Source organism: Sinocyclocheilus rhinocerous, unplaced genomic scaffold, assembly GCF_001515625.1.
Source record: "Sinocyclocheilus rhinocerous isolate Xijiao unplaced genomic scaffold, SAMN03320098_v1.1 scaffold1799, whole genome shotgun sequence".
NCBI lineage: Eukaryota > Metazoa > Chordata > Actinopteri > Cypriniformes > Cyprinidae > Sinocyclocheilus > Sinocyclocheilus rhinocerous.
Window position 1 is genome coordinate 359329 of NW_015648615.1, and position 12859 is coordinate 372187.

Below are 12859 nucleotides of genomic sequence, written 5' to 3' on the forward strand. Positions count from 1 at the left end.
AATTGTCCATGTGAAGGTCTCCACGGAGGAAATCGTCGAAAATGTCTGTGGCTCTTTAAGGACGTTCCTGTTCTCCAGGGTCCGAATATTCATGCATCGCTTCTTGCCCATATCTTTGCATATGAAGGCCTTAAGTAGCACATTGGTTGAGCCAGGGGCGCTGTGCGGGGAGAAACTCAGAGATTAGACGAGAGGCTTCGTCCATTCAGCAGCGCGGAGAGCAGCCAGCGCGCTCCGCTCCGCTCCCTCTGTGGGCGGTGTTTCAAACGAGCGGATTCGCGTGGAACGTGGGAGCTGTCATTGCTGTAAAACACATTTGCGGAGACCAGCATCACCGTTGACAGCAATTACAAGTGCTGGGATTATGCTCATTTAAACGATCACTTCTTGATAGGTGCCTTCATAACATGCTGCTCCACAATCAAATGAAATTTTTTTTAGATTCGCCAGATCTGAAGGGGATTTTTGGACAGACAAGCTGATAATGAAGTGGGATATTTTACTCTTCTCTTGTGTTTTAGAGAAAAATACCGGATGCATCCGTTGAACGAAGGTATTTTCCGCTGGATTAACAAAGGACATTATTTTTGATACTTACTCTCCGTGCAAAATTACTGGTTTATTGCCGTTTTCGGGGAACAAAGATGTTCTTGTGAAGTCACAGGCGAAACATCGTGTCATTCGTTTAGCCTGGTGCCTCAATTGCAAAATGCTGTGGTGCTGATGAGAGACTGTTCCTCGATAACAGTTTTTTCACAACCCAGAATGAGAAACAAATAGCCTAGCTCTCCGCTTAAGCGATGGGAACACTGTGAGGTTTCCTACTGAACTTGAGAAGAATCAACAGCGACTGCAACAGTCTCGAGACCCCAGAAATCAGCACATAATAATGTTATGGGCTTCTAAAGTCGATTGGAGCATGGAGTCCGCACACCAGACAGGCTAGGAGGATTTACGAGACACGCTACGAACCCTGTTTTGACCCCCCATCCTGAAATGAGGCAAAATGTTGATGTGTGACAGAGGAGTCCAAATGCTCATCACCACAGTGGGCGCGTTTGCCGCGTTCAGCCTGATGACTATCGCTGTGGGAACGGACTACTGGCTGTACTCACGAGGAGTGTGCCGGGTCAAAAGTAATAACGAGAACGAGACGAGCAGGAAGAATGAGGAAGTCATGACCCACTCCGGACTGTGGAGAACCTGCTGTCTAGAAGGTAAGAGATTTATCCAAGGGGAAGGGGTCCAACTTATGTGCGTTCCTATCTATCTATCTATCTATCTATCTATCTATCTATCTATCTATCTGTCTGTCTGTCTGTCTGTCTGTCTGTCTTCTAGTATGTCTGTCTGTCTGTCTGTTTTGTGGAATGAAAAGGTTCCATGGATGGTAAAGGTTCTTTGTGGAACCATTGATGCCAATAAAGAACCTTTATTTTTAACACAAGCCTATACGCTTGTGTTCATTCTATCCTATCTAACTGATGATTAAACTGAGGATTATTTAATGTGACACATTGGAAGCACTACTAACCTTAGTCTGTCACCAGAATGTATTTTTATACTACAGTATTTAGTTCAGTCCTAACTTGTTTAAATGATTTTTTCGCAAATCGAGTCTTTTACATAGGCAGCATGATGATTGCAGCTGTCATATAACCAATAGATCAGGGCTAAATTGTCTAATTACTCACTTGTCAATTCAAAATAAGATAGGCAATCATATTGATTACCTTATATTGCAGTTCAATGAAAGCACTCTATTCTGTGAAGTATAAATGTCTCAGTATTGCAAGCTGTTGACACGGAACAGAATAATTGGCTAATGCTGTTAGTGTCATTGAAATAATGTTACCAATACAGATAACATAAATAAATCTGTCCCTTACATAAAGGAAAGAATCTAGAAGCCTTAAAATTATGAAAATATATATATTTTGGGGTGCAGTGTATTCACTCATAAAGCTGTAATCAGCCCGTCTGTTATGTCAGTCAAGATGCTCTGAACAGACTGTTGTCTCACCTCACACAAAGCAGCTTTAAAAGGCTTTTTGAGGGGAAATCAAAGTCAATTCAAACAAGAAGCCTCCAGCCTTACACGAGTACAGTGAGCTCAACAAAACACCCTGTGGAGTTTAAAACATACCCTGTTATTCAAATGTACATCATACACTCCCAAAACATGGTGATGGCTTGTTCCTTTTGCTTATCCTCTTCCTCTGTTTTCCTCGTTTTCCTCCTTATCTTCCCTCTCTTTCCTTGCCTTTGTCCTCTGGACGGATTAATTTTAATTCCATGCCGTTTTGGTTTTGGCAGCTCTGACACTGCTTGACTGGGAGTGAAATAATGTACTTCATAATGTCTTTTCAAACTTTGATTAATCTCCTGCCCCAGGGAACACAGAGAGGTGACATGACTGCAGTGTGATGGGAAGATCCTCATCTTTAATTGAAAGGGATGGGCGCAATCCAATAGATGTGGCCATGGCAGATTACACAAATCCAGTGATTGACTTTTCAGTATTAATTTAATTGAAGTGTATGTCACTGTCACCCAGTGCACAGATACCCACAGCCATTTTTGATCCACTTTAAATCTCAAAAAGATTCTTATGATTTATTTGCTTAATATCAATGAGGGATTGATCCGGCTAAGTAGAAACCTATCACTCTGAGTCATGGTCTAGGCTTGTCTGTACATAAATCTTTGAGGAAGGTAATAATGAGGCTTTCTGCTGGACAAGACTACATGACTGCTCTCTGAATATAACCTTCAAGAGTGTGCTGCTCTACAGCCCTCTTCTCTCTACATCACTTCATGCATGACGGCTTTGCTTTGCCTGTTGATGTTATTTAAAATCAACATGTAACCAACACTGACCCTTTTTACTTTCCCATTTCTGCTCTTATTTCATCGAAAAAATGTTGGCCTTTGTAATCTTGAATTAAAATTTCATTACTTACTCTTAATGGAAACAGCTTTCATGTTGTGATGACATCAGGCCATGCAACCTATTTGATAATGTTAAAATAGCCAATAGCCAAAAAGGTATGTAGACACATTTTAGCAAACTCTCATTCGGTCTGCCTCCATTCTGGTATAAAATACCTACTTATCACAATCCAATTAATTCTCAATTGATAAAATCACGTTTTCAAATAGTCTTTCTAGATCAGAAATGTGTTGAATTATGAAGATAAAAAGGGTTGCGAAACCAATTCAGATTGACTTTAAATATATTTTCCTTTATATTTTCCTTTATACACGTTGACTTATTGTTCTTGAGAGATTTGGCCTCTTTGTGATTATTGGTCTTATGTTTGAAATGATAGTTCACCAAAAAATGAAAATTCTGTCATGATTTACTCACCCTCAAGTAATTTTTTAGCTGAACACAAAAAAGATATCATGAAAAACACTTTTGCTTTTGTCCGTAAATTGAAAGTTTCTTTGCAGCTTTCTTTAGACCCTATGGACTTTTATTGACTTGCACAAAAAAAAACACTGAGACATTTCTCAAAAGATCTTCTTTTTTATGTTCCATAAAGAAAGTCATACATGTTCGGAAGTCATTAATTTTTGCGTGAACTATTACTTTTGATAGTTTAGATGCTTATAAATTTAAGGGTAAAGCATCAGAAGAGAGTTGTTTGCGCTGAGAAAGAAAACTGTACAGGTGTACCAGTGCTTATTATTGAATAGCCATGAGTGCAACATTAGTGTTAGCGAAGGAGTGTAAGTTTGTGTTCATGTTTTCAGTAGTCTGTCAAGTCACACTACCTTTGTCTTCAGCCTCCTTACATGTCCAGCAGCCAGGTGTGTTAAACGCTCTTGGAGAGTTCAAGTACAGCTCTGTGTGCCAATATTGTGTGCTTGTTGCTGTGTATATACTCTGTGTGCCAAGCAGCACTGATCGAGACTTCCTGGAAAAGCTGTGAAATAAAGTGTGACTTGGATTTGATGGGCCGCTTAAGATCATGATTCTTACCACATAATTACAGTTTAAATGCCAAAGGCTGATGGTACAGTCATATGTTTAAAGCAAACATCATATCAGACCATTAGAATTTATATGAATGATATGAATCAGCATGAGAATATGATTCACTGCTCCAATTTTACATTGAAATACACAGTTAACAAAAGGCATGACTTTATTAGCCCTGTTCTTTTCCAGATTATCGTTTATGGTTTTTTATGTATGGGTTACAAAGACCCCGTGATTTACACTACTGTTAAAAAGTTTAAGGGTCAGTAAGATTTGTTTTTACTTTTGCTTTTTCAGAAAGACATTGATCGTGAGGGTACATTTTTAATGTATGTTACAAACAACAAAATGTTGTTCTTTTGAACTTTTTGATCTAAGATGCCTAAAAATATCAAATATAATTTACTGTATGTTTCATTAAAGGGGTCATATGATGCGATTTCAATTTTTCCTTTGTAAGCATAAGAGACGTGCAACTTCAAAAATCTTACTGGTAGTGTATGTCTAAAAATAATAATAGTAATTTCAAAATGAACCTTTCAGAATTATTTTAATATGCTCCTCTAATCTAATCAAAAACCCAGTCAGCAGATAATTTTGAAGCTTTAACCATCTGTTTTATCATAAAGTAGATATGCACTTTTAGATACGTGACTTTTATTAATTCCAGTAATTCTAATAAAGAAATATATATATATCAAAACAAATGGCAGGAGTTTATTTGTACAGTGTCAGAGAATTGAGCATGTGAAAATCCATTACATTTAATCTTGTTTTATATCTTGGGTCTCTGAGACCCAAACAGAAATGATGTAACATTTTTCAGAGGAGAATTTTTGAAGCGTAAGTTAAAATTGTGTTCATAATCAATTCTCAGAAGATTGGGAAAAGTCAAGAAGTATCAGCCCGATCCTTTAATATGAAGTATAATTTTCACGCTATTAAATTGGCCTCGAGGCCTCCCAAACAGAACATGAGGGCTAAATATATGGCGTGTTGCGTCGCATGTCATCATAGGGAGACGCATTAGCGGTTATGTACGTAATAATAAGGGAACGCCCCGGTGGAATTTAACACGGGTTCATATGCTGAATGGAGGTGTAAGATGAATGCAGTACGTCCTCAAGTGCAGGTGGACCTCATGGGAACGGTTTGGCCGTGCTCAGGATAAATGATAACCTGGGAACTGAGGTAAGGAGGGGGAGAGAGAGGCAAAGCAGGGAGTGATGAAGAGGTACTCTTCCTTCCAAGTGTGCACCCAAGCAAAGCCTGTCTCATACACTCTCATCACGCACACACATCTCCTTGGAAACCAGCCGCTCCCGCCTGCAAGATAGGCCCACTGCTCTATCATTTGAATGAGCAGAAGAAATTAATAATGAATGTTTCTTTGTGTTAAAGCCCAGTCAGTATAACAGTCAGATATGCTTTCACCATTTTCATTTAGTGCCGCTGACATGAGCTCCTACACGTCTTTGTGTAAAGACTTACGGGGGAATGTGAAGAGGCTTCCTGATTTTAAATGACGACAAGTAATTGAGCAGCCTATTCTTTCTGGTGAAGTATATACTGTATGTGATAATGTACTCTGCCCCGAGCTGGGGTCTATTTTTTGTGATAATGGCCAACTAACTTTACATTATCCAACTTATAACACAGCTACCCACCAAATAAATCAATATGTGGATATTAAATATTGATTAGAGTTGAAATTATTTGAAAATTTAACTTGTGCTTTAGTTCATTACAATTTACAAAACAATCAGCCTGTAAATAAGACAATGATAATTAAAGTACATACAGTGTTGTCATGGACAATAGGCAAATACTAAGAAATATCTGACTGCCGAATGACCAGAAATATCTGACTGCCGAATGACCAATCAGAATTGTATATTCCAGAGAGCACTGGGTCTCATTCATTAGTATTTATGTGGATTATTCTATGTGGAACTTCTCACAGAAAAAACATTACTTTTATTCAGCAAGAATGCATTAAATTGATAAAAGTGACAGTAAAAACGTTTTTTTTTAAACAAAAAAAACATAAGATGTCTATTTTAAGTAAATAAATACTTTTCATTTGAACTTTTTATTCATCAAAGAAGCATGAAAAAAGTATCATGGTTTCCACAAAAATAGTAAACAGCAAAAACTACAGGAAAAAAAATACATTAAACATTAATAATAATAAGAAAATGTATTAATAATTGTGCACCATTTCAGCACATTAGAATAATTTCTGAATGATCATGTGACACTGAAGGCTGGGGTAATGAAAATTCAGCTTTAGAAATAAATCACATTTCACAAAATATTAATATTTCACAATATTATGGTTTTTAGTATATTTTTGATCAAATAAATTCAGCATTTGCGAGCATATAAGAGACTTCTTTCAAAAACATAAAATCTGAATTACTCCAAAGTCCAAACTTTATTAGATTTTGGCATGCATGTGGTTTCAGTTGCTCTTATATTTTTTTGGTAAATTTAGAATACATTTCAGTATGAAAGTTATTGATGAATCATGATTTGTTTGTGAAAACGTTCATATGCACAGTTAGTGACGCATTGTCTATTCCTCAAAGAGTATTGTCTAGTATGTATATGCGATGGGAAACTCAGGGACCGTTTTAGTCCCACATTCCTCACTGTTTTTGGAGTGTAAGGCATTGCTAAAAGTACAGCGTACCCACCATGCACTGTGACAAACTGCAAAGAGCACAATTTTGTATAGGCTGGGCTTCTGAAACCATGCAACGTTTAGCAAACCGATGTATTAATATCTAATGCCATGCAAAATCAATACAATATTGATGGTAGTTTATCCCTCCATGACAGTGTGTTGATTTGATGTGGTGGGTACATGGCGTCCTGTGAAGCCGGCAGGAGAATGTGGACCATAGTGAGTCACTGCTGTTCCAGGCTCCTGCCTGTGATGCTGCCTCTGCCTCTGGCTGCGATGACCTTTGTGAGGCAAATTACTCTTGATAGATCCTCTAACAGCATTGCAGCTTGCAAAAATAGCTCCCCATGTCTCCTCCCCATCTCAGAGGCTCAGCGACCAGAGATAACACGGCCGGCCCGACTCCTGTGGGCCGAGCTGGAGGAAGTGAGTTTTTGTTTTTGAGTTTTTGGGTTAATTAGTCGCAAAGGTTACACATCACTGATCAAAGACTGGTGACCCATAACTGGGTTTTCAACAAGGAGGAGGGATTATATATTTTATATGTGCTGTTATTGGAAAGACATTCACTAAGGAGCGTGATATAGTTTTATGGATGTCGTCAGGCCCTCTGCTGACCCAAAACGCTCTCTTTTGGACACGTGCCTGCTGTATACAGTACATAAATACGCACACATATTCATACAGACCTGCCAGAGATACTGAGCGGCTCGCATTAGCTTGAGATGAAGTGCCAGGGCTAGGATGGATTTCTTTTTGGTTACTGTGAAAGGGAGAGTGTGGAATAAAGTAAGAGACTGTACTATATTGACGAGAGGGACAGGGTGCCAAGAGAAAGCAGGCCTGAAAAATCTGTTTGTGCAAACACTTTTCAATGAGTGTTGATTTAGGTGATAACAGGGCTTCTGAGAATGTGTTGCTGGCAATCCGTCTTTGTGTGTGTGGCCCATTTGCTCTGCTACTAGTATTGTCACTTTGTTGTCACACATACAGGAGACTGTCATAAAGGCAAAGTGTTCAAAAGCATTAATCAATATTTTTCACACTTTTTGCATAGTTTGATAGACATTAATAAATGCTGCTCATAAGACATTGTTACTATTAGACTTCATTACTGCAAGTATGCTTGTTGCTGTGTATATACAAACTTTTGGAAAATAGAGGGATGTGTGATATTGGTTCCATATAAATTATCAGCTGACATACAGTATAGAGACTTTTTAAGTTATTAGTATCAGCCAAGGGTATTTAGTCAAGTCAAGTCACCTTTATTTATATAGCCACCCCTTTCTTACAGTAGATTGCAAGCTCACATTCAGATCTGCCTCCATCCAATTAACAGCCGATGGATAGAACAAAGTCCCGCCCTACATTTTTTCTTTTTATTTATTTGTTTCACTTAGATTCATTCACTTGTTTCATCAAAACTTTTGCAACTAGGTTAGGGACATGAGCAGAACAATAAAATCTACATAAAAGGCACTTGTAAAAATTTTCCGTGATAGTTTTTATGTGACCTTCATATAAAAGAACAAGAGAATTAAAGTTACGCTTCTAGTTTCAACCCCTGGGATGTACTGTACAAGTGCCCGTAGTTGAAGAAACACTCATATGCAAGTGTGCATGCATGCCCACACAATTGTTGCATCTAAATACTGAGCTTTGTCTGATACTAACAACAATATAAGTCCAGCAGTCCCAAGGTCCTTTGCGGTGTCAGACACAGACTTTCACACTGCGTGGGCAAGCATTGATTGTGCTGGCCTCTAGGGGGTTTCTCTTAATGTACTTAGAGCTCAATAGTATCGCTATAGCTCTTCAAAGCAGCACCCACACGGCCCGTCCGCACAAGTCACCGCATTAATTATTATGGCTTTGGCAATGAGTAAGTGTCTTCAATATCTGCAGCATGTCCACCTGCGGGGTTTCATAAGCTCACCGCCGAACAATAGTTATGGCTGTGTCCCTGTTTTTATGAGCTATCCGTCTTGTGTTTCTGCGATCTCATGGTGTATTGTGATTAGGAAGCCCGCTGAAAAAGCTGTGTTCCTCCCCTGTGTTATTAAGTGCCATTATCTCCCTAAAGCCCCGGTTGTTTACTCGCTTGCATCCACTCATGTGGAACAGTTTTTGGCACATTTCATGTAGATGTCCAGCGCTATTCCAGAGCTCTTGTATGATACGTATTTTATTAGGGATAGTGGGAAAGCAAAGGGATCAGGGAGGGCTAGAACTGAATATTGATGTGTGTGTGTGTGACTTTAGCTCTGCGTGAATATGGGCAACGCTGCAAGAGTGTTAACAAGCCAAATAAGTCGATTAAACTCGATATTGGCCCGCGCCTGAGGAGACCTCTCTGTGGAGAAGGGGCTGGCAGGAACCTTTAGCTGGCTTGCACAGGCAGCTTCCTCTTTTTCATGGAAAACTAAATCAAGCACGTTGGCTCTGAAGAATAGCCATGAGATGAAGGCCATTCGATGTGTGTCAGAAGAAAAGTGCTTTCACAGCAATCACAGCGTCAGCATTGACTGCTGTTGGATTCACATGTATGTACCAGCTGGCTTTGAGTCCCTCCCATACGTAGCAGAACGCACTTCATCCTTCGGATCAGGCTCTGATGGTGTCGGGCAAATGTTTATCGGCCGAACATATGCCCTTTTAGGATTTACCCCCCACACAAAATGTGTTCACTTTCATGGTTCTACTGTCATGTGTTGTGCAGTAAGCCCAAATATTCATGAGCTCTGTCTTTGGCAACCAAAAGACAAGATGGTCTCATTGAATTACAAATAGGGAGCACAGCCCACTTTAGATGAATACTGTCATTCCTCTGTCGAAGCACTTTGGCCTTGCTGGGGTGAGTTAGCAGTATGCAACCCATCAAACTGGTGAATTTCAGGCTAAGTTTGGGTCAGTTTTTCATGTATAACTGGTGTTTTTATAATTGTTTTAGGAATATTTAAAAGGGTAAGTTACCAAAATAGTCAGGTGATATGTGCAAAATTTGAGGTGATATGTTCACTTTTTCATAAAAGCATGAAACTTTTTCAGAAATGGAGCCATTGCAAAAACACCTCGTGGTTGCCATGGTGACCATTTTACTTTCCGCCATAACCAAATTATGTATTTTGAGTCATATCTCCTGAACCAAACATGATAACACAGAAAAGGTGATGTCAAAAACACAAACTGTTCAGGTGAAGAGTTAATGGTGAAATCAGCAATGTGAGAAGGAAATAACAGTTTCTGAGCATCATAGTATCACAGCATTTACAAAAGTCCATATTATGGCTCTTAATTTTTTTCTTTTAAAGGGGTCATATGATGCTTTTTTAAAGATCATTATTTTGTGTATTTGGTGTAACAGAATATGTTGACATGCTTTAATGTTCAAAAAACACATTATTTTTCAAATACTGTACATTATTGTAGGTCCTCTATGCCCCACCTCTCTCAAACTCTTTGTTTTCTACAAAGTCCCTCCTTCCGACAAGCGCAGTCTGCTCTGATTGGCCAGCTGACCCAGTGCACTGTGATTGGCCGAACACCGCAAGCACGCGTCGGAAATGTAACGCCCCTTACCATAATCGCGAGCTTCATCTTTCAAAATAAATGTAGACAGAGCCCGAAAGGGGAACAGAGTCGCGCACACACACACACACACGATGCGCAAAACTCCGCATTTGAACAATCAATAGCAAATACTTAAACTAATAACAAAACAGCAGCTGATTCAGAAGCGCCAGATTGTCATAGCAAAGTCAGAACTACCTCCTCTGCTAGGTTCACGAAACGGTCGTCCATAAAATGCATTGCTGTTCTGTTGTAAGTAATCTTAAAGATTCCTAAATGCATCTACTTTCGGAAAGGCCAAATAAAGTGCTTTTGCTTTCGCCTAGAAACACACAGCGTCTCCCTGACATGCTGCTTCAACACTAACTGCGGTTACTGAAACCACGCCTTCTTTCTTTGCGTGCACATTTGGGCGCATTATGCTAATATTTCCACATAGTGAGGTAGATATGGGGGGGCGTGTTAGAACGAGCCGTTTTAGGGGGCGTGGCAGAGTCTTAACTTTGATAAAGAATATCTCTTTGGTTTTGAGACTTTAGTCTTTGCAACTTCAGGGATCTTATCTATGCACAATCAGCTTGTAACACTCCAAAGAGAAAGGAAAACTTGAAATCGCATCATATGACCCATTTAACTTAAAAAGAAAAAACTAAATGTCTGCATAATTGTCTAACAGAATTGTGATGTTACCTTTTCAGTGGAGCGACAACCATGGACAAGGCCTCCCAGAGATTTTTCAATGCCAAAAGACCTCAAAGGTAAAAGATACAACAAGATACCAAATGTGTTTAAATGTGATCAAAAAGGTGTACACAAACGCGTTTACCTCTAAATTACCTCTTAAATTTTTTTTTTTGTGTGAATTATTCTGTTAATATTTAAAATAAAAATTATTAAATAAAAGCCTTTTTTCAATCCTTGATTTAAAAAAAAAACAAAAAAAAAACACCTTTATTGCAGAAACACTGCATGTGCTGCTGCAGAAAGTAGACAGCCTGGCGGCCTCCCAGAGGGAAATTCTACTTCTATTGCGGAGGAACCAGAGTCGTCAAAGGGAGGACGATATCTTGGACCTCAAGACAGCTCAGTGCAAGGAGGAATTGGAGGACCTTGAGAACCACCTTAAGGACCCTGAATTTAGAAAGAAAGTGGTGGGTGCCAACTTAATTCAGAGAACAAAAAAAAAAAAAGTATCCAACATCATTATACCTTCTCTTTGCAGATTTTATATCAATACCAGTATCATTTTTTAGGATTAGGCAAACTAGTATGAAATACATTTATTTTACATCTACCTCTTAAGTGTTAGTTCACCCCAAAATGAAAATTCTATCATTGACTCACCCTCAACTTGTTCAGAACCTGTATGAGAGTTTCTTTCTTGTGCTGAACACAAAAGACGATATTTTTAAGAATGTTGGTAACCAAACAGTTTCTGGCCCCCACTATTTTTTTTCTACTATGGAAGTCAACACAGAACAGCAACTGTTTCATTACCAACATTCTTCAAAATATCTTCCTTTATGTTCACCAGAAGAAAGAACTTAAATGATATGACTTTAATTTTTGGTATCCCTTTTCCATAATTTTGCAAATGGCCAAATTGACTTCAAAATCCATCTGGAGAAGCCTTACACTGCAGACTTCCACTTCCACTCCTAGCTTCATTCGATCTCAAATGGCTTACCACCACAAGCACTAACAAATCAGGCAACCAGCTTAACTTAATTTACACATGCAATTGTATCACAGACAACATTTGGTAAAACCTATAGACATCTCTGCACATTTCTTTATTACATTTAACCTACATATTACTACCTGTGTGCCACCAATTCCTCTACCAGTTACTTTTAGGCAAAACCTATGCTCCCTTTCACCCTTCCATCTTTCCTCTGTAGTGTCATCCTCTCTTCCCTCACCCACCCTTTTCTCATCTCTGCATGTAAATACAGCAACTGACACTTTATGATCCACTTTAACTTCTTGTCAAGACAATATCACTCTAGACAGGCCAGTGCATAATACCCCTTTTAACCTAAAAATTTGCCCCATGTATCATCATCTTTACTGTATTTTACTGTACTAGATTTCTCAAATACAAAAAATTTAGTAGACTTGACCAAAATTTTTGTTGGGAGAAGAATGTATTGAAGATAGTAGTGTAGCAGTTCTTCAATAGCGATGTTAGCATGTCTTCCTTAACAATTGTACCCTTGTATGAATCCTAGCTTCTAAGTTCTGTCTGTGGGACATAATTTTATACCTGAAGACAAAAGGGCCAAGACTGCTTTGCTGTCGGTCACTGTAGCCCTGCAGATAGCGAAAGCTGATTCCAAACCATCAGTTCTTATTCTGCTAGATCTATCTGTCACTTTTGACACTGTGAATCATCAGTAGGGTCGGGTATCGAAAACCGGTTCCATTTTAGAACCGGTTCCACATTTCCAAGAACCGGGTATTCGATAAGACGCGTGCATTTCGATTCTGCTTAACGATTCCTGCGTTCACAATTTAATGTGATTAAAAACGCAGCGCACACGAAGCGCAAGCACGAGCACAGAGAACAGAGGTCGCGGTACGGGTTCCCGGTTTGTGTCCGTTCTCGA

At 39.0% G+C, this 12859-nt stretch overlaps 1 protein-coding gene and 1 long non-coding RNA gene across 3 annotated transcripts in view; both read left to right on the plus strand.

Moving 5' to 3' along the window:
* The first annotated feature begins 412 nt into the window (after window positions 1-412).
* Window positions 413-12859, plus strand: part of LOC107710002 (voltage-dependent calcium channel gamma-3 subunit-like) — a 33992-nt gene continuing 21545 nt past the window's right edge. The window contains exon 1 of one of the 2 annotated variants that reach the window (XM_016514679.1): window positions 413-1217. In XM_016514679.1, the coding sequence (XP_016370165.1) occupies window positions 1007-1217 (211 nt within the window). In that variant the 5' untranslated portion in view covers window positions 413-1006. The remainder of the gene's footprint in view (window positions 1218-12859) is intronic. The other variant, XM_016514678.1, reaches the window with a different exon arrangement.
* On the plus strand, window positions 10942-11440 carry LOC107710003 (uncharacterized). The gene is made up of 2 exons (XR_001636545.1): window positions 10942-11008; window positions 11211-11440. It is a non-coding gene; the product is annotated as an uncharacterized LOC107710003 (long non-coding RNA).